Source organism: Scomber japonicus, chromosome 21 (assembly GCF_027409825.1).
Source record: "Scomber japonicus isolate fScoJap1 chromosome 21, fScoJap1.pri, whole genome shotgun sequence".
NCBI classification, from domain to species: domain Eukaryota; kingdom Metazoa; phylum Chordata; class Actinopteri; order Scombriformes; family Scombridae; genus Scomber; species Scomber japonicus.
In genome coordinates this window covers 82,555-102,500 of record NC_070598.1, presented here as the reverse complement: position 1 = coordinate 102,500, position 19,946 = coordinate 82,555, and the positions used below count along the sequence as shown (strand labels likewise).

Sequence of the window (19,946 nt, the reverse complement as noted above, 5' to 3'; positions counted from 1 at the left end):
GGGTAGACAGGTAGAGACAGGTAGAGGCAGAGGAGACAGGTGAGACAGGTAGAGACAGGTGAGACAGGTAGAGGCAGGGTAGACAGGTAGAGACAGGTGAGACAGGTAGAGACAGGTAGAGGCAGGTAGAGACAGGTAGAGGCAGAGGAGACAGGTGAGACAGGTAGAGACAGGTGAGACAGGTAGAGACAGGTAGAGACAGGTAGAGGCAGGGGAGACAGGTAGAGACAGGTAGAGACAGGTAGAGACAGGTGAGACAGGTAGAGACACGTAAGAGAAGTGAGACAGGTAGAGAGAAGTGTGACGGGTAAGAGGAGTGAGACGGTAAGAGGAGTGAGACAGGTAAGAGGAGTGAGACGGGTAGAGAGAGGTGAGACAGGTAGAGAGGAGTGAGACAGGTAAGAGGAGTGAGACGGGTAGAGAGAGGTGAGACGGGTAGAGAGGAGTGAGACGGGTAGAGAGAGGTGAGACAGATAGAGAAGTGAGACAGGTAGAGAGAGGTGAGACAGGTAGAGAGAGGTGAGACAGGTAGAGAGAGGTGAGACAGATAGAGAAGTGAGACAGGTAGAGAGAGGTGAGACAGGTAGAGAGGAGTGAGATAGGTAGAGAGGAGTGAGACAGGTAGAGAGAGGTGAGACGGGTAGAGAGAGGTGAGACAGGTAGACAGGTGAGACAGATAGAGAGAGGTGAGACAGGTTTTCACTGTTCTTCTTCTTCTTCCAGAAACGAGCTCGCGGTTCGTTGCTCTTTGAGAAAGTTTGTGATCACGTGAATCTGCTGGAGAGAGACTACTTCTCCCTGAGCTTCAGAGACGCTGAGAACAACAAGGTAGCCTGTCTGTCTGCCTGTCTGTCTCTCTGTCTGACTGTCTGTCTGCTTGTCTGTCTGCCTGTCTGTCTGCCTGTCTGCCTGTCTGTCTGCCTGTCTGCCTGTCTGTCTGTCTGCCTGTCTGCCTGTCTGTCTGCCTGTCTGCCTGTCTGCCTGTCTGTCTGTCTGTCTGCCTGTCTGTCTGTCTGCCTGTCTGCCTGTCTGTCTGTCTGACTGTCTGCCTGTCTGCCTGTCTGACTGTCTGCCTGTCTGTCTCTCTGTCTCTCTGTCTGTCTGTCTGTCTGTCTGCCTGTCTGTCTGTCTGTCTGTCTGTCTGCCTGTCTGTCTGTCTGCCTGTCTGTCTGCCTGTCTCTCTGTCTGTCTCTCTGTCTCGCTGTCTGTCTCTCTGTCTGCCTGCCTGTCTGTCTGTCTGATTGTCTGTCTCTCTCTATGCCTGTCTGTCTGCCTGTCTGCCTGTCTGCCTGTCTCTCTGTATGTGTCTCTCTCTGACCTTTGACCTCTGTCTTGTAGAACTGACTGGATCGTCTGTATGTGTCTCTCTCTGACCTTTGACCTCTGTCTTGTAGAACTGGCTGGATCGTCTGTATGTGTCTCTCTCTGACCTTTGACCTCTGTCTTGTAGAACTGGCTGGATCGTCTGTATGTGTCTCTCTGACCTTTGACCTCTGTCTTGTAGAACTGGCTGGATCGGGGGAAGGAGATGAAGAAGCAGGTCAGAGGTCAGTAACAGGCCTGATCGTCATTGGTCAATTGTGGACATCCGAACAGACACTGATTGGTTACCTGTCTGTCTGTCTACCTGTCTGTCTGTCTACCTGTCTGTCTGTCTACCTGTCTGTCTGTCTACCTGTCTGTCTCTCAGGTGTTCCCTGGAACTTCTCCTTTAATGTGAAGTTTTACCCTCCTAACCCCGCCCTCCTGTCTGAGGACATCACCAGGTAGGTCCACTCACCTGTCAATCAATGCGGGGCACTGCTGGTTAGAGTTACACCTCTACCTGTCTGTCTGTCTGTCTACCTGTCTGTCTGTCTGTCTACCTGTCTGTCTACCTGTCTGTCTGTCTGTCTGTCTGTCTACCTGTCTGTCTGTCTGCCTGTCTGTCTGTCTACCTGTCTGTCTGTCTGTCTCTACCTGTCTGTCTACCTATCTGTCTGTCTGTCTACCTGTCTGTCTGTCTGTCTGCCTGTCTGTCTGTCTACCTGTCTGTCTGTCTGTCTGTCTGTCTACCTGTCTACCTGTCTGTCTGTCTGCCTGTCTGTCTGTCTACCTGTCTGTCTGTCTGTCTCTACCTGTCTGTCTACCTATCTGTCTGTCTGTCTACCTATCTGTCTGTCTGTCTGTCTGCCTGTCTGTCTGTCTACCTGTCTGTCTGTCTGTCTCTACCTGTCTGTCTACCTATCTGTCTGTCTGTCTACCTGTCTGTCTACCTGTCTGTCTGCCTGTCTGTCTACCTGTCTGTCTGTCTGTCTGCCTGTCTGTCTGTCTACCTGTCTACCTGTCTGTCTGTCTGTCTGTCTGTCTGTCTCCAGGTACTTCCTGTGTCTCCAGCTCAGACAGGATATAGTTTCTGGTCGACTTCCTTGTTCATTTGCTACTCACACCGTCCTCGGATCTTACACCGTCCAATCAGAGCTCGGAGACTACGACCCAGGTACTGGAACCTTTATATTAATAACGATCGTACCCCCCTACCCCCCCTACCCCCTCTACCCCCCCTACCTCCCTACCCCCTCTACCCCCTCTACCCCCCCTACCTCCCTACCCCCTCTACCCCCTCTACCCTCCTTACCCCAACGTACCCTCCTAACCCCAACGTACCCTCCTAACCCCAACGTCCCCTCCTAACCCCAACGTCCCCTCCTAACCCCAACGTCCCCTCCTAACCCCAACGTACCCTCCTAACCCCAACGTACCCTCCTAACCCCAACGTACCCTCCTAACCCCAACGTCCCCTCCTAACCCCAACGTCCCCTCCTAACCCCAACGTACCCTCCTAACCCCAACGTACCCTCCTTACCCCAACGTACCCTCCTTACCCCAACGTCCCCTCCTTACCCCAACGTACCCTCCTAACCCCAACGTACCCTCCTAACCCCAACGTACCCTCCTTACCCCAACGTACCCTCCTAACCCCCCTAACCCCAACGTACCCTCCTAACCCCAACGTACCCTCCTAGCCCCAACGTACCCTCCTTACCCCAACGTACCCTCCTAACCCCCCTAACCCCAACGTACCCTCCTAACCCTCCTAACCCCAACGTACCCTCCTAACCCTCCTAACCCCAACGTACCCTCCTAACCCCAACGTACCCTCCTTACCCTCCTAACCCCAACGTACCCTCCTAACCCCAACGTACCCTCCTTACCCCAACGTACCCTCCTAACCCCAACGTACCCTCCTAACCCCAACGTACCCTCCTTACCCTCCTAACCCCAACGTACCCTCCTAACCCCAACGTACCCTCCTTACCCTCCTAACCCCAACGTACCCTCCTAACCCCAACGTACCCTCCTAACCCCAACGTACCCTCCTAACCCCAACGTACCCTCCTAACCCCAACGTACCCTCCTAACCCCAACGTACCCTCCTTACCCCAACGTACCCTCCTAACCCCAACGTACCCTCCTTACCCCAACGTACCCTCCTAACCCCAACGTACCCTCCTAACCCCAACGTACCCTCCTAACCCCAACGTACCCTCCTAACCCCCCTAACCCCAACGTACCCTCCTAACCCTCCTAACCCCAACGTACCCTCCTAACCCTCCTAACCCCAACGTACCCTCCTAACCCCAACGTACCCTCCTTACCCCAACGTACCCTCCTTACCCCAACGTACCCTCCTAACCCCAACGTACCCTCCTAACCCTCCTAACCCCAACGTACCCTCCTTACCCCAACGTACCCTCCTAACCCCAACGTACCCTCCTAACCCCAACGTACCCTCCTTACCCCAACGTACCCTCCTAACCCCAACGTACCCTCCTAACCCCAACGTACCCTCCTTACCCCAACGTACCCTCCTAACCCCAACGTACCCTCCTTACCCCAACGTACCCTCCTTACCCCAACGTACCCTCCTTACCCCAACGTACCCTCCTAACCCCAACGTACCCTCCTAACCCCAACGTCCCCTCCTAACCCCAACGTACCCTCCTAACCCCAACGTCCCCTCCTTACCCCAACGTACCCTCCTAACCCCAACGTACCCTCCTTACCCCAACGTACCCTCCTAACCCCAACGTCCCCTCCTTACCCCAACGTACCCTCCTTACCCCAACGTACCCTCCTAACCCCAACGTACCCTCCTAACCCCAACGTACCCTCCTAACCCCAACGTACCCTCCTTACCCCAACGTACCCTCCTAACCCCAACGTACCCTCCTAACCCCAACGTACCCTCCTTACCCCAACGTCCCCTCCTAACCCCAACGTACCCTCCTTACCCCAACGTCCCCTCCTAACCCCAACGTACCCTCCTAACCCCAACGTCCCCTCCTAACCCCAACGTACCCTCCTAACCCCAACGTACCCTCCTTACCCCAACGTCCCCTCCTAACCCCAACGTACCCTCCTTACCCCAACGTACCCTCCTTACCCCAACGTACCCTCCTTACCCTCCTAACCCCAACGTACCCTCCTTACCCCAACGTCCCCTCCTAACCCCAACGTACCCTCCTTACCCCAACGTACCCTCCTAACCCCAACGTTCCCTCCTAACCCCAACGTACCCTCCTAACCCCAACGTACCCTCCTAACCCCAACGTACCCTCCTAACCCCAACGTACCCTCCTTACCCCAACATACCCTCCTAACCCCAACGTACCCTCCTAACCCCAACGTACCCTCCTAACCCCAACGTACCCTCCTTACCCCAACGTACCCTCCTAACCCCAACGTACCCTCCTAACCCCAACGTACCCTCCTAACCCCAACGTACCCTCCTAACCCCAACGTACCCTCCTTACCCCAACGTACCCTCCTAACCCTCCTAACCCCAACGTCCCCTCCTAACCCTAACCCTAACCCTAACCCCAACGTACCCTCCTAACCCCAACGTACCCTCCTTACCCCAACGTACCCTCCTAACCCCAACGTACCCTCCTTACCCCAACGTACCCTCCTAACCCTCCTAACCCCAACGTACCCTCCTAACCCCAACGTACCCTCCAGATTTTAATCTACTCTCCGTTTCAGATGAATGTGCTTCAGACTACATCAGCGAACTGAGTTTCGCTCCAAACCAAACTAGAGAAATGGAGGAGAAGATCATGGAGCTGCACAAAACCTACAGGTTCATATATGAAATATGAAATGATGAAATAAAAGATAAAACACCATTATTGATTTTATTAAATCATATTAAATTATATGAAAAGGTAAAATGTGTGATTGTGTGTTTAGAGGAATGACTCCAGCTGAGGCTGAGATGCACTTTCTGGAAAACGTCAAGAAACTTTCCATGTATGGAGTCGACCTTCATCACGCTAAGGTACACACACACACACACACACACACACACACACACACACACACACCTACACACTCCTACACACACCTACACACACACACACACACACACACACACACACACCTCCACACACCTACACACACACACACACACACCTACACACACACACACACACACACACACACACACATACACAGACAGGAACACACACACACAGTAACACACACAGTAACACACATAGTAACGCACACACACAGTAACACACACAGTAACACACACAGTAACACACACACACACACACAGTAACACACACACACACACACAGTAACACACACACACACACGCACACACACACAGTAACACACACAGTAACACACACGCACGCACACACACACAGTAACACACATAGTAACAGACTAACTCAGCGGCTAACTCGGCGGCTAGCTCGGCTGCTAGCTCGGTGGCTAACTCAGCTAGCTGCCTAACTGTAAACTGTAGTAGTAGTAGTGCTAACTCAGCTAACTGGCTAACTGTAGACTGTAGTAGTAGTAGTGCTAACTCAGCTAACTGGCTAACTGTAGACTATAGTAGTAGTAGTGCTAACTCAGCTAACTGGCTAACTGTAGACTGTAGTAGTAGTAGTGCTAACTCAGCTAACTGTAGACTGTAGTAGTAGTAGTGCTAACTCAGCTAACTGTAGACTGTAGTAATAGTAGTGCTAACTCAGCTAACTGGCTAACTGTAGACTGTAGTAGTAGTAGTGCTAACTCAGCTAACTGGCTAACTGTAGACTGTAGTAGTAGTAGTGCTAACTCAGCTAACTGGCTAACTGTAGACTGTAGTAGTAGTAGTGCTAACTCAGCTAACTGGCTAACTGTAGACTGTAGTAGTAGTAGTGCTAACTCAGCTAACTGTAGACTGTAGTAGTAGTAGTGCTAACTCAGCTAACTGTAGACTGTAGTAGTAGTAGTGCTAACTCAGCTAACTGGCTAACTGTAGACTGTAGTAGTAGTAGTGCTAACTCAGCTAACTGGCTAACTGTAGACTGTAGTAGTAGTAGTGTGTGCTGAATGTATTTCTACCTCTACAGCAGCAGGGCGGGTTTATGCTAATCCTAGCTCCACAACTCAAATCTAAATGGTTGAAATGCTTTTTACACATTTTTTAGAAATACATTTATGACCTATTTAATGTGTTTAGAAGAAAATGTCTGAATTCACTTTACACAGTCTTTAAACTGTAATGTATATATTTATATATTAGTTGCTCTCTGAGTATCATGCTGATAGTTTGTGTTTTATTAAATGTGAGCTTTAGTTTTGCAGATCGTTGTTTGTTTGTTAACCTTTAAAGTTGTTCACTTTCATTTCCCCTTAAATCTCTTTTAAGTCAGTTAAATCTCTCCCACTCTGACCAAGAGGTGAATTCATTGAAATCTATCTAGTATATGTCTCTCTATATAATATAAAGATATATTTATAGTATATCTATCTATTATATATCTAGATATCTAGATAGATGGAATCAGCACAGTGTGAGTGTGTCAGAGCTGCAGCTGTTCTGCAACAAGCTGATCAATCACCATCACATGACCCACTTCCTGTCCACGATCAATCATCTGTGTGTGTGTGTGTGTGTGTGTGTGTGTGTGTGTGTGTGTGTGTGTGTGTGTGTGTGTGTGTGATTTGGGGGTGGGCATAATGATTTTTCCATCCCAGCTGTTTTCAACTGATTCAGACTCTCTCTCTCTCTGACACACACACACACACACACACACACACACACACACACACACACACACACACCGCAGTCTGTCAGGTGATTGATCTGACGGGATCGATACAGACCTGATCACACTGCTCACATATCAATAACACCACACAGTGACATGTTGGTCCTCCTCAGTGGAGACACCTGGTGGCCAAAAGAGGAACCACAGGAAGTTCAGCTCTGACTCACCGCAGAGAAGTTATTGGATGTTAGAATTGATATCTTTGATTGGCTTTCTAAATTTAGACGAGCTTTTCTTGTTTTTTATCTTTTTGTTCTGTCTGTCTGTCTGTCTGTCTGTCTGTCTGTCTGTCTGTCTGTCTGTCTGTCTGTCTGTCTGTCTGAATGCACTAGATGGTAGGAAGCCGCTTTGATTGCTTGTCTTCAGCTCAGTCAGAGGTAAGAGTTTCCTGTGTGAAGGTCATGTGCACGTCATCATGTGACTCTGTCACCAGTATTTAGTTTATAGTCACATGACTTTCCTCTCAGCTGTTTCTCACAGATCCAAACTCCCAACAAACACCAACTCTAACCCAGAGATGTGATCAAGATCAACTTTACAAGTTGAATGAAAAATGACAAAAAGCAATATTTAAAGAGCGTCACCATGGCAACATGATAAACTCAGAGCAGCAGCTTTTATTTTTAGTGTTAAACATTTTAATTTTAATACTCATTTTTATTTAAGTAATCAATAAAATCAATAAAATAAAAATGGAAATCAGTGTGTGTGTGTGTGTGTGTGTGTGTGTGTGTGTGTGTTGTGTGTGTAGGACTCAGAGGGCGTGGCCATCATGCTGGGCGTGTGCAGCAGCGGTCTTCTGGTCTACAGAGACCGGCTGAGGATCAACAGATTTTCGTGGCCAAAGATTCTGAAGATTTCGTACAAGAGGAACAACTTCTACATAAAGATCCGACCCGGAGAGGTGAGACGGCCGCACCATAGAAGAAGAGTTTGTTCTGCTTTGAGCTGATCAGCACAATCATCAATATTCATATTTTATTTAACCATCAAATTCAATGTCCCACCGTGTGTCCGGGGTCGGGTCTCAGTCTCATCAGGCTGAGCAGTGAAACCCACACCTCCTTCTCTCCAGCTCTGCTCATCAGCTCCTCCTGGAGGATCCAAGCTGGTCCCAGACCAGCAGAGATATGTAATCCCTCCAGTGTGTTCTGGGTCTCCTCCCAGTTGGACCTGGAACTCCTCTAAAGGGGGGCGTCCAGGAGGATCCTGACCAGGAGCCCAAACCACCTCAGCTGGCTCCTTTCCATGTGGAGGAGCAGCGGCTCTACTCCGAGCCTCCAGAGCTGGTGCTGTGTGTAGAGGTTGGTACCGCTCCACCTCCCACACCAGCTCTGGCTGCTTCCCCACCAACGAGGTTCCACAGCCCTAAAACTAGCTTAGACCTGACCCCAGACTTTATCCCTGCAGGTGGTTGGCTCATAGCGATGACTGTTCTTTATGTAGCCCCTAACCCTAACCCGTTCAACAGCAGCAGCATTTACTTCCTGACCAGTATGAATCTGTCTGTCTCCAGTTTGACCAGTTTGAGTCTACGATTGGTTTCAAGCTGCTGAATCACAGATCAGCAAAGAGACTGTGGAAAGTGTGTGTGGAGCATCACTCCTTCTTCAGGTTAGTGTGTGTGTGTGTGTGTGTGTGTGTGTGTGTGTGTGTGTGTATATGTGTGTGTGTGTGTGTGTGTGTGTGTGTGTGTGTGTGTGTGTGTGTGAGTTTGAATGAAGAACAGTTGCATTTTACATCTTATTCAACCAGCAGGAGGATATTAAACATGATGTTAAAGTAAAGAGTCGTCTGTTAGTTGGTTGAATTTGGGATTGATGGACTGGAGGGTTAGGGTTCAGGTGAGGACTGGAGGGTTAGGGTTCAGGTGAGGACTGGAGGGTTAGGGTTCAGGTGTGGACTGGAGGGTTAGGGTTCAGGTGTGGACTGGAGGGTTAGGGTTCAGGTGTGGACTGGAGGGTTAGGGTTCAGGTGTGGACTGGAGGGTTAGGGTTCAGGTGTGGACTGGAGGGTTAGGGTTCAGGTGTGGACTGGAGGGTTAGGGTTCAGGTGTGGACTGGAGGGTTAGGGTTCAGGTGAGGACTGGAGGGTTAGGGTTCAGGTGTGGAGGGTTAGGGTTCAGGTGTGGACTGGAGGGTTAGGGTTCAGGTGTGGACTGGAGGGTTAGGGTTCAGGTGTGGACTGGAGGGTTAGGGTTCAGGTGTGGACTGGAGGGTTAGGGTTCAGGTGTGGACTGGAGGGTTAGGGTTCAGGTGTGGGCTGGAGGGTTAGGGTGTGGACTGGAGGGTTAGGGTTCAGGTGTGGACTGGGTTCAGGTTCAGGTGTGGACTGGTTCTGTCTCTCAGGCTGGTGTCTCCAGAAGAACCACCGAAGCGTTTCCTGTCTCTGGGTTCAAAGTTCCGGTACAGCGGTCGGACTCAGATCCAGAGCCGCAGAGCCAGCGCCCAGATCTCTAGACCTGCACCAAACTTCCCACGATGCATCAGCAAGAGGAGTCTACTCAGCCGCAGCCTGGATGGAGGTACGGAGGTCAGGGGTCATGTTTGGGAGATCAGGTTAGGGGCATCAGGTTTGTGTGGGTGGGGGGGGGTGGGGGGGTGGGGGGGGGGTGGGGGGGGTCAGATTTGGGGGAACTGTTATAATTGCTGGTGACTATAAGTTTTGATTGGTCCTCAGCTTCCAGGGCCACTCCCACCTCCTCTCTGATTGGCTCTCCAGCCATCACAGTGTCTCTCAAAGTTAATGGTGGCACACGGACAGGTAGAGCTCGTTAACCCCGCCTCCACACACCTGGCTGTGGCAATACTGCTCTGTGATTGGCCACAGGGCTGAATGCTTCACTTCATTCAGCTTTTCAGTGAATGCTGCATCCTGATTGGTTGAAGGGGCTCTGCTTCTTTCACACACACACACACACACACACACACACACACACACACACACACACACACACACACACACACACACACACACACACGGGATGAGCTGTGTTCATTTATCTCATGTATCCATCCTGTAAGAAAACAACAGGTGTGTAGAACATTCAGCTTTACCTGCAGGTGTAGCTGAATGCAGGTGTAGCTGAATGCAGGTGTAGCTGAATGCAGGTGTAGTGTAGCTGAATGCAGGTGTAGCTGAATGCAGGTGTAGCTGAATGCAGGTGTAGTGTAGCTGAATGCAGGTGTAGCTGAATGCAGGTGTAGCTGAATGCAGGTGTAGTGTAGCTGAATGCAGGTGTAGCTGAATGCAGGTGTAGCTGAATGCAGGTGTAGTGTAGCTGAATGTAGGTGTAGCTGAATGCAGGTGTGGTGTAGCTGAATGTAGGTGTAGCTGAATGTAGGTGTAGCTGAATGCAGGTGTAGCTGAATGCAGGTGTAGTGTAGCTGAATGCAGGTATGGTGTAGCTGAATGCAGGTATGGTGTAGCTGAATGCAGGTATGGTGTAGCTTAGGCTTGGGCAGTATCTATCTTGTCATACATGACATTTCACTGGGTAAGAAGAAGTTTGACTATAAATCAAACTTCAGTGCTGTTATTATTATTTATGGAACAAAGCAAACAGCCTCATTCTCAGATTAACGAGTGAATCAGTCTGCTGAAGATCTAACCCTAACCCTAACCCTAACCCTAACCCCCCTACCCCCCTAACCCCTACCCCTAACCCTAACCCTAACCCATACTTCCAGGGCTCGAAATTAGCACTCGCCACTCGCCATTTGCGACCCAAATTCCTCAAGTGGCGAGACAGATTTTTGGCTGTCTCGCCACTTGGCTAGAAGACTGAATAGTAGGGGTGAGATGAGATCTCCTGCTGCGCGAGACGGCCCACGCGAGACGAAAACGCGACAATATTTCTAGTTGAAGTGAACATTGTCTCGCAACGCTATAATTAAGTGGCGCACCAAAAAAAAAAAAAAAAAAAAAAGACGATCGGTTTTTTATCGCTCATTTGCTCGTCATGTGTTGTTTTTATAAAGTCACATGTGGATCATAAACCTTGTTACAGTTTCTACCTGCTGACAAGATCTCAGTCAGAAGTATGAGATGAGGAGAGCAGCAGGTTAACCTCAGGTCTCTACACTGAGAGCCTGAGGTAGGAGCAGCGGAGGAATCTAGCGCATGTATGGAAGCCTAATGATGCCAAAAGTAAAATGAGTCACACTAACAAATTATAACACAATTTATATTTTGTTCTACTTGTGTATTTATGTGATACAGGATTTGTGCAATTTACTTTTATTTCTGTGTTGTTTTATTTATTTTATATTTATTTTATTTTAAGTTATAATTTGTGATAATTGGATTCTTTATTTAATTTATATTTATATATTAGAATTGTTTCTACTCTTTATAATTTACTTTTTAGTATTTGTGATTGTATCTAACTTAGGTATTTATGGTTGTTATTTCCATTAATATCAAAATGATCCATCTATAAAATATCTATATGAGGAAACCTTTCACAGTGCTGCATGCTGCATATGATAATTATATATTTAGAAAGTAGAACTGAAGTAATTCATTATAAGATGATAAATTAAAACATTTCAATTAAATTTCCATTTTGTGAATTTCAAATAAAAGAACAGTCATTTATTTCCTCATTGAAGTTTTCTTAAAAATATAGTTAAAGTCTTGTCTTGATCTTGTGAACCCAATATCGTGTCTCGTCTCGTGAGCTGAGTGTATCGTCACACCTCTATGAAATACAAATACAATAGTAAAGCAACGTTTTGGTTTTGGCTAGTAAAAAATCTGGTTGGCTAGTAACTTTTTGATCTACTAGCCACTTGGCTAGTAGATCAAAAAGTTAATTTCAAGCCCTGCATACTTCTAAATGACACCACAGTCTGTCCCCTTTTAAATGCCTCACTGACATGTGGGAGTCAAACCCTCACGACCATGTTTCCAACAGGCATTGTTCTGTTCTGGTCCATGATGATGAGACTCTGATGATACTGAGGGTTAGGGGTAGGGGTAGGGGGGTTAGGGGTAGGGGTAGGGGGGTTAGGGGTAGGGGGGTTAGGGGTAGGGGTAGGGGGGTTAGGGGTACCTTCTTACTGGAAGGTTCCTTAAAGTTGACCTTTTGTATTTTCCCTCCTAGCTGACTGAAACGCTCTCTGTGCTGGATTACCCCTAACCCCCCTAATCCTACCCCTAACCCCCCTAACCCCCCTACCCCCCTAACGCTAACCCCCCTACCCCCCCTACCCCTAACCCTAACCCTACCTAAGAACCCTACTCCTAACCCTAACCCTACCCCTAAGAACCCTAACCCTAACCCCCCTAACCCTAAGAACCCTACCCCTAACCCCCCTAACCCCCCCCCCCCTAACCCTAACCCCGGCCGTGTGTCAGACCAGCAGATTGTAGTAACTCTGACGTGGAACGGACCAATGACATAAAGACTTATATCTAAGTATACTTTCAGAGGGATTAGAAGTGCAGGCCTGGTTCCTGCAGGAGAACCTCGGGAACATCTGGTTCCTGCAGGAGAACCTCGGGAACATCTGGTTCCTGCAGGAGAACCTCGGGAACATCTGGTTCCTGCAGGAGAACCTCGGGAACATCTGGTTCCTGCAGGAGAACCTCGGGAACATCTGGTTCCTGCAGGAGAACCTCGGGAACATCTGGTTCCTGCAGGAGAACCTCGGGAACATCCAGCAGACTGTCCTTTGAGGCTTTTTGGTGGTTCTGAATGCTGATTGGCTGCCGCCTTGCCTGAGGTGCATGTGCCACAAGCTCTGATTGGCTGAGCGTGCCGTTGCCATGGCAACGAGCGGCCATGATGCTTTGCTGCTGAGGACAGATGACCATCCTTTGGGGGGGGGGGGGTGCCACCTGGGGGTAACACTGACATCACTCTATCTATGTGTGTGTGTGTGTGTGTGTGTGTGTGTGTGTGTGTCGCTGTGTGTGTGTGTGTGTGTGTGTGTGTGTGTGTGTCGCTGTGTGTGTGTGTGTGTGTGTGTGTGTGTGTGTGTGTGTGTGTGTGTGTGTGTGTGTAGATATGGGCACAGGTCTGTATGGAGCATCGAAGGCCATAGCTGTCAGTGACCTCATCACCACGGTAACGCCTGAGAGGAGGGCGGAGCCAGGTAAAGACAGAACCAATCACAGGACGTGAATCAGATCAGGCGACAGGATGAAACACCTCCTTCTGTTTCCTCTCCTCTAGTTGAGGAGGTGCTGGTGATGGAGGAGAAGGTGCAGGAAAGGATGGAGGAGGATAAAGAGGAGCAGGAGACACAGCAGCAGGAGGAAGAGGAGGAGGAGGAGGAGGAGGAGGAGGAGGAGGAGACCAGAGCGACAGAGATTTCTCCTCCAACTCCTCAGAAACACGACACCAAGGTAACACACCTAACCCCCCAACCCTAACCCCCAACCCTAACCCCCTAACCCCCAACCCTAACCCCCTAACCCCCAACCCTAACCCCTAACCCCCAACCCTAACCCCCCAACCCTAACCCCCTAACCCCCTAACCCCTAACCCTAACCCCCAACCCCCAACCTGGTTAATTTAAATTCACACATTGTGTTTCTTTATTCAGACTGAGCTGACAGACACTGCTGTGGATGGAGACCTGACCGCTTCTGAGGTTTGTCTGTTACTCTGTTACTCTATTACTCTGATACTCTGTTACTCTGATACTCTGATACTCTATTACTTTGTTACTCTGATACTCTATTACTTTGTTACTCTGATACTCTATTACTTTGTTACTCTGATACTCTGTTACTCTATTACTCTATTACTCTATTACTCTGATACTCTATTACTCTGTTACTCTATTACTCTGATATAATATAGAATGATTTTACTCTTCTAATATAAATCTCTCTCTCTGTCTGATCAGGATGAAGATTTGAAAACTCAGGTAAAACTAATATTAGTACACATGAACTTGTGTGAGATGTGTTCACCTGTCCTCTCTCCTGTCCTCTCACCTATCCTCTCACCTATCCTCTCACCTATCCTCTCTCCTGTCCTCTCTCCTGTCCTCTCACCTATCCTCTCACCTGTCCTCTCACCTATCCTCTCTCCTGTCCTCTCACCTATCCTCTCTCCTGTCCTCTCACCTGTCCTCTCACCTATCCTCTCACCTATACTCTCTCCTGTCCTCTCACCTGTCCTCTCACCTATTCTCTCACCTGTCCTCTCACCTATCCTCTCACCTGTCCTCTCACCTGTCCTCTCACCCGTCCTCTCACCCGTCCTCTCTCCTGTCGTCTCACCTATCCTCTCACCTGTCCTCTCACCTATCCTCTCACCTATTCTCTCACCTGTCCTCTCACCTATCCTCTCACCTATTCTCTCACCTGTCCTCTCACCTATCCTCTCACCTGTCCTCTCACCTGTCCTCTCTCCTGTCCTCTCACCTGTCTTCTTACCTGTCCTCGCTGCCTCCAGGAGACGTTGGGGAGTCCTGAGGAGGAGCAGAAACATCTGAGCAATATCAGTGCTCTCAGACGCTCCTTCTTAGAGGGAGGAGGAGAAACAGGAGGGCTGACAGAGTGGGAGAAACGTCTTGCCTCCTCACCGTTACGACGAATCGACGACTCCCCGATGATCGAACCCCTGGAACCAGACGAGGTGAGACAAAAGAGAGACAGATAGAATACGCCCCAACCCACCCTGCACTGTTTCATTCCACTGCCAAAACAGGAAGCAGTGTCCAGCAGGAGGCAGTGTGGAGCTGCAGTGTACAGTGTGTCCAGCAGGAGGCAGTGTGGAGCTGCAGTGTGTCCAGTAGGAGGCAGTGTGGAGCTGCAGTGTGCAGTGTGTCCAGCAGGAGGCAATGTAGAGCTGCAGTGTGCAGTGTGTCCAGTAGGAGGCAGTGTGGAGCTGCAGTGTGCAGTGTGTCCAGCAGGAGGCAGTGTGGAGCTGCAGTGTGCAGTGTGTCCAGTAGGAGGCAGTGTGGAGCTGCAGTGTGTCCAGTAGGAGGCAGTGTGGAGCTGCAGTGTGCAGTGTGTCCAGTAGGAGGCAGTGTGGAGCTGCAGTGTGTCCAGTAGGAGGCAGTGTGGAGCTGCAGTGTGTCCAGTAGGAGGCAGTGTGGAGCTGCAATGTGTCCAGTAGGAGGCAGTGTGGAGCTGCAGTGTGCAGTGTGTCCAGCAGGAGGCAATGTAGAGCTGCAGTGTGCAGTGTGTCCAGTAGGAGGCAGTGTGGAGCTGCAGTGTGTCCAGTAGGAGGCAGTGTGGAGCTGCAGTGTGCAGTGTGTCCAGTAGGAGGCAGTGTGGAGCTGCAGTGTGTCCAGTAGGAGGCAGTGTGGAGCTGCAGTGTGCAGTGTGTCCAGTAGGAGGCAGTGTGGAGCTGCAGTGTACAATGTGTCCAGTAGGAGGCAGTGTGGAGCTGCAGTGTGTCCAGCAGGAGGCAGTGTGGAGCTGCAGTGTGTCCAGCAGGAGGCAGTGTGGAGCTGCAGTGTGTCCAGTAGGAGGCAGTGTGGAGCTGCAGTGTGTCCAGTAGGAGGCAGTGTGAAGCTGCAGTGTGTCCAGTAGGAGGCAGTGTGGAGCTGCAGTGTGTCCAGTAGGAGGCAGTGTGAAGCTGCAGTGTACAGTGTCTCCAGTAGGAGGCAGTGTGGAGCTGCAGTGTGCAGTGTGTCCAGTAGGAGGCAGTGTGGAGTTGCAGTGTACAGTGTGTCCAGTAGGAGGCAGTGTGAAGCTGCAGTGTACAGTGTGTCCAGTAGGAGGCAGTGTGGAGCTGCAGTGTGCAGTGTGTCCAGCAGGAGGCAGTGTGGAGCTGCAGTGTGTCCAGTTGGAGGCAGTGTGGAGCTGCAGTGTGTCCAGTAGGAGGCAGTGTGAAGCTGCAGTGTGTCCAGTAGGAAGCAGTGTGGAGCTGCAGTGTGTCCAGCAGGAGGCAGTGTGGAGCTGCAGTGTGTCCAGTAGGAGGCAGTGTGGAGCTGCAGTGTACAGTGTGTCCAGTAGGAGGCAGTGTGGAGCTGCAGTGTACAGTGTGTCCAGTAGGAGGCAGTGTGGAGCTGCAGTGTGCAGTGTGTCCAGCAGGAGGCAGTGTGGAGCTGCAGTGTGTCCAGTAGGAGGACGTGTGGAGATGCAATGTGTCCAGTAGGAGGCAGTGTGGAGCTGCAGTGTGTCCAGCAGGAGGCAGTGTGGAGCTGCAGTGTGTCCAGTAGGAGGCAGTGTGGAGCTGCAGTGTGTCCAGTAGGAGGCAGTGTGGAGCTGCAATGTGTCCAGTAGGAGGCAGTGTGGAGCTGCAGTGTGTCCAGTAGGAGGCAGTGTGGAGCTGCAGTGTGTCCAGTAGGAGGCAGTGTGGAGCTGCAGTGTGTCCAGTAGGAGGCAGTGTGGAGCTGCAGTGTGTCCAGTAGGAGGCAGTGTGGAGCTGCAGTGTGTCCAGTAGGAGGCAGTGTGGAGCTGCAGTGTGCAGTGTGTCCAGTAGGAGGCAGTGTGGAGCTGCAGTGTGTCCAGCAGGAGGCAGTGTGGAGCTGCAGTGTGTCCAGCAGGAGGCAGTGTGGAGCTGCAGTGTGTCCAGTAGGAGGCAGTGTGGAGCTGCAGTGTACAGTGTGTCCAGCAGGAGGCAGTGTGGAGCTGCAGTGTGCAGTGTGTCCAGTAGGAGGCAGTGTGGAGCTGCAGTGTGCAGTGTGTCCAGCAGGAGGCAGTGTGGAGCTGCAGTGTGCAGTGTGTCCAGTAGGAGGCAGTGTGGAGCTGCAGTGTGCAGTGTGTCCAGTAGGAGGCAGTGTGGAGCTGCAGTGTGTCCAGTAGGAGGCAGTGTGGAGCTGCAGTGTGTCCAGTAGGAGGCAGTGTGGAGCTGCAATGTGTCCAGTAGGAGGCAGTGTGGAGCTGCAGTGTGTCCAGTAGGAGGCAGTGTGGAGCTGCATTGTACAGTGTCTCCAGCAGGAGGCAGTGTGAAGCTGCAGTGTGTCCAGTAGGAGGCAGTGTGGAGCTGCAGTGTACAGTGTGTCCAGTAGGAGGCAGTGTGGGGCTGCAGTGTGTCCAGTAGGAGGCAGTGTGGAGCTGCAGTGTGTCCAGTAGGAGGCAGTGTGGAGCTGCAGTGTGCAGTGTGTCCAGTAGGAGGCAGTGTGGAGCTGCAGTGTGTCCAGCAGGAGGCAGTGTGGAGCTGCAGTGTATAGTTTTAGTTCCTTTTCCTCCTATGTGCCGTTTTTTCTTCGGACTCTGCCTGAATGTCATTGTACTCTGAATATCTTCATATAATCTTATCAGAGACTGTTTGACTTTTAACCGTGTGTGTGTGTGTGTGTGTGTGTGTGTGTGTGTGTGTGTGTGTGTGTGTGTGCATGCAGCCTTCATTTGATGAAATGCCTCCTGAGTCTCTGCTGAAGTCCGCCACAGAACAAAAAACCTTCAGAGAACACAACCTGCTGAAGGTGCCTGTCTATCTGTCTACCTGTCTGTTTACCTGTCTACCCGTCTGTCTACCTGTATACCTGTCTGTCTACCTGTCTGTCTACCTGTCTACCTGTATACCTGTCTGTCTACCTGTCTGTTTACCTGTCTGTCTACCCGTCTACCTGTCTGTCTACCTGTCTGTCTACCTGTCTGTCTACCTGTCTACCTGTATACCTGTCTGTCTACCTGTCTGTCTACCTGTCTACCTGTCTGTCTACCTGTCTGTCTACCTGTATACCTGTCTGTCTACCTGTCTGTCTACCTGTCTACCTGTATACCTGTCTGTCTACCTGTCTGTTTACCTGTCTACCCGTCTGTCTACCTGTCTGTCTACCTGTATACCTGTCTGTCTACCTGTCTGTCTACCTGTCTGTCTACCTGTCTGTCTACCTGTCTACCTGTCTACCTGTCTGTCTACCTGTCTGTCTACCTGTCTGTCTACCTGTATACCTGTCTGTCTACCCGTCTGTCTACCCGTCTGATTGGCTGAACTTTTGCCTCTGACACATTATGATCAAACATCTGGAACTATTTTACAGGAACAGAAAATATGTAATAATATAAATATATATATATACGACCGCTGTGTGGAGCCTCAAATTTTCACCATGGTCCCTGTCTGCTAACAATCCCACAATGCAATGCTCCACATTTTAATGATGTGAAAACTACGGTCACATGACTTTACAGCTGATGGTGACGACACATGATGACTGTTAGCTGCTGAGTGAACTATGCTCAGATTTCAGACACAGCATTTATTTTCCTGATTGGTCGGTGAGTTCAAGCCCCGCCCCTTCACGGCTTTTCTTTACTTCCTGTTTCAGACATCGGAGAAGGTGGAGACGCTCTTCCTCACGACTGAGTCACATGATCAGGACCAGCCAATAGTGGACCAGCCTCAGGTAGCAACAGGAAATATAGTAGGCCCGCCCCCTTTTAACCCGCCGCCACCCCCACCAGGGGCCTGTATGACGCATGTTGATGATGTAACAGACGAATGGGATGACAGTAATAATGCTAATTATGCTAAGTGGGCTAAACGTGAGGTGAGCGATGATGACGTCAGCGATGATGAAGCTAGCAGCCAGGCTAGCGAGGATGCTATCAGTGTGCTAGCGCAGGCGGCAGTGGACGAGGCTCTGCAGGCCGCCATGCGAGCTAACGAAGCTAACCAGGATAGCATGAGTGCTAATGGTGACAGTCCTCAGCCAATCAGAGTGCTATCTCCACATTGCCATAACAACGATGATGACGAAGACTCAGAAGACGAAGACGATCCCAAGTCTCAACAGGAGGTACCAGTTCCATCTGAGTCCCAGATCCACCTGAGTCCCAGATCTACCCGAGTCCCAGATCCACCTGAGTCCAGATCCGCCCCAGACCCCAGATCCACCTCAGACCCAGATCCACCCCAGACCCCAGATCCACCTCAGACCCAGATCCACCCCAGACCCTGTTACCTGTCAGTGCGGTAAATGTGTGAAACAGGAAGTGGACAGGATGTTTGGACTAAATGAGTTTTGCTGTGTGTGTTTCAGGAAGTGATGAGGAAGACTCTGACGTACGAGGCTCCAGGGGTGAGAACATCATGTGACCTGCTGATATCTGACTCATATTCAGAGGAACATCATGTGACCTGCTGATACCTGACTCATATTCAGAGGAACATCATGTGACCTGCTGATACCTGACTCATATTCAGAGGAACATCATGTGACCTGCTGATACCTGACTCATATTCAGAGGAACATCATGTGACCTGCTGATATCTGACTCATATTCAGAGGAACATCATGTGACCTGCTGATACCTGACTCATATTCAGAGGAACATCATGTGACCTGCTGCTGAAATGTTCAGACTCATAGTTTAACTTTGTGTTTTTCAGCGTCATGTGGACTCTGATCCTCCTGCTGGACTGCTGCTGAGCTCCCAGACCTTCACTGCAGAGACCGCCAACACCACCACCACCACACACATCACCAAGGTAACCATGGAAACACACCATCACACACATCACCGTGGTAACCATGGTAACAGTCTAACATGTGATCCCGTCTCTGCAGACCGTCAAAGGAGGAGTTGCAGAAACCAGAATCGAGAAGAGAATCGTGATTTCTGGAGATGCAGAAATCGACCACGACCAGGTGAGACATCAGATCCTAACCCGGGTCCTGAACTGAATCAGGACAGTCCTGGTCAGACCTGAACTAGGACCTGGGTCAGACCTGAACCCAGACCCAGAACTGGACTGACCCTTGTGTCCCTTTTTAAGGCGCTGGCAGCGGCGCTCAGCGAGGCGCGGCGGCAGCATCCCGAGCTGTCTGTCACGCGGGTCGTTGTCCATAAAGAAACGGAGGTCTCTCCTGATCATGTGATTGATTAATGACATCACAGGTACCAGGGAGGCCACGCCCCTACAGGTGGGGTTTCAGGCTAGATGCTGATTGGTTGGCTGCACAGTGGCTGATTGGTGCATGGAGCCATTCA

The 19,946-nt window shown here is 50.4% G+C and overlaps 1 protein-coding gene across 1 annotated transcript in view; it reads left to right on the top strand.

The window, feature by feature from the left end:
• Window positions 1-19,842, top strand: part of epb41l3a (erythrocyte membrane protein band 4.1-like 3a) — a 22,481-nt gene extending 2,639 nt beyond the window's left edge. The window contains exons 3-20 of the mRNA XM_053342097.1: window positions 724-828; window positions 1,505-1,547; window positions 1,691-1,766; window positions 2,358-2,479; window positions 5,026-5,122; window positions 5,233-5,320; window positions 7,843-7,995; window positions 8,608-8,705; window positions 9,440-9,615; window positions 9,771-9,854; window positions 13,103-13,182; window positions 13,239-13,445; window positions 13,646-13,692; window positions 13,942-13,972; window positions 14,506-14,688; window positions 19,345-19,443; window positions 19,523-19,603; window positions 19,732-19,842. Coding sequence (XP_053198072.1) covers window positions 724-828; window positions 1,505-1,547; window positions 1,691-1,766; window positions 2,358-2,479; window positions 5,026-5,122; window positions 5,233-5,320; window positions 7,843-7,995; window positions 8,608-8,705; window positions 9,440-9,615; window positions 9,771-9,854; window positions 13,103-13,182; window positions 13,239-13,445; window positions 13,646-13,692; window positions 13,942-13,972; window positions 14,506-14,688; window positions 19,345-19,443; window positions 19,523-19,603; window positions 19,732-19,842 — 1,881 coding nt within the window. The remainder of the gene's footprint in view (window positions 1-723; window positions 829-1,504; window positions 1,548-1,690; window positions 1,767-2,357; window positions 2,480-5,025; window positions 5,123-5,232; window positions 5,321-7,842; window positions 7,996-8,607; window positions 8,706-9,439; window positions 9,616-9,770; window positions 9,855-13,102; window positions 13,183-13,238; window positions 13,446-13,645; window positions 13,693-13,941; window positions 13,973-14,505; window positions 14,689-19,344; window positions 19,444-19,522; window positions 19,604-19,731) is intronic.
• The last annotated feature ends 104 nt before the right edge of the window (window positions 19,843-19,946 follow it).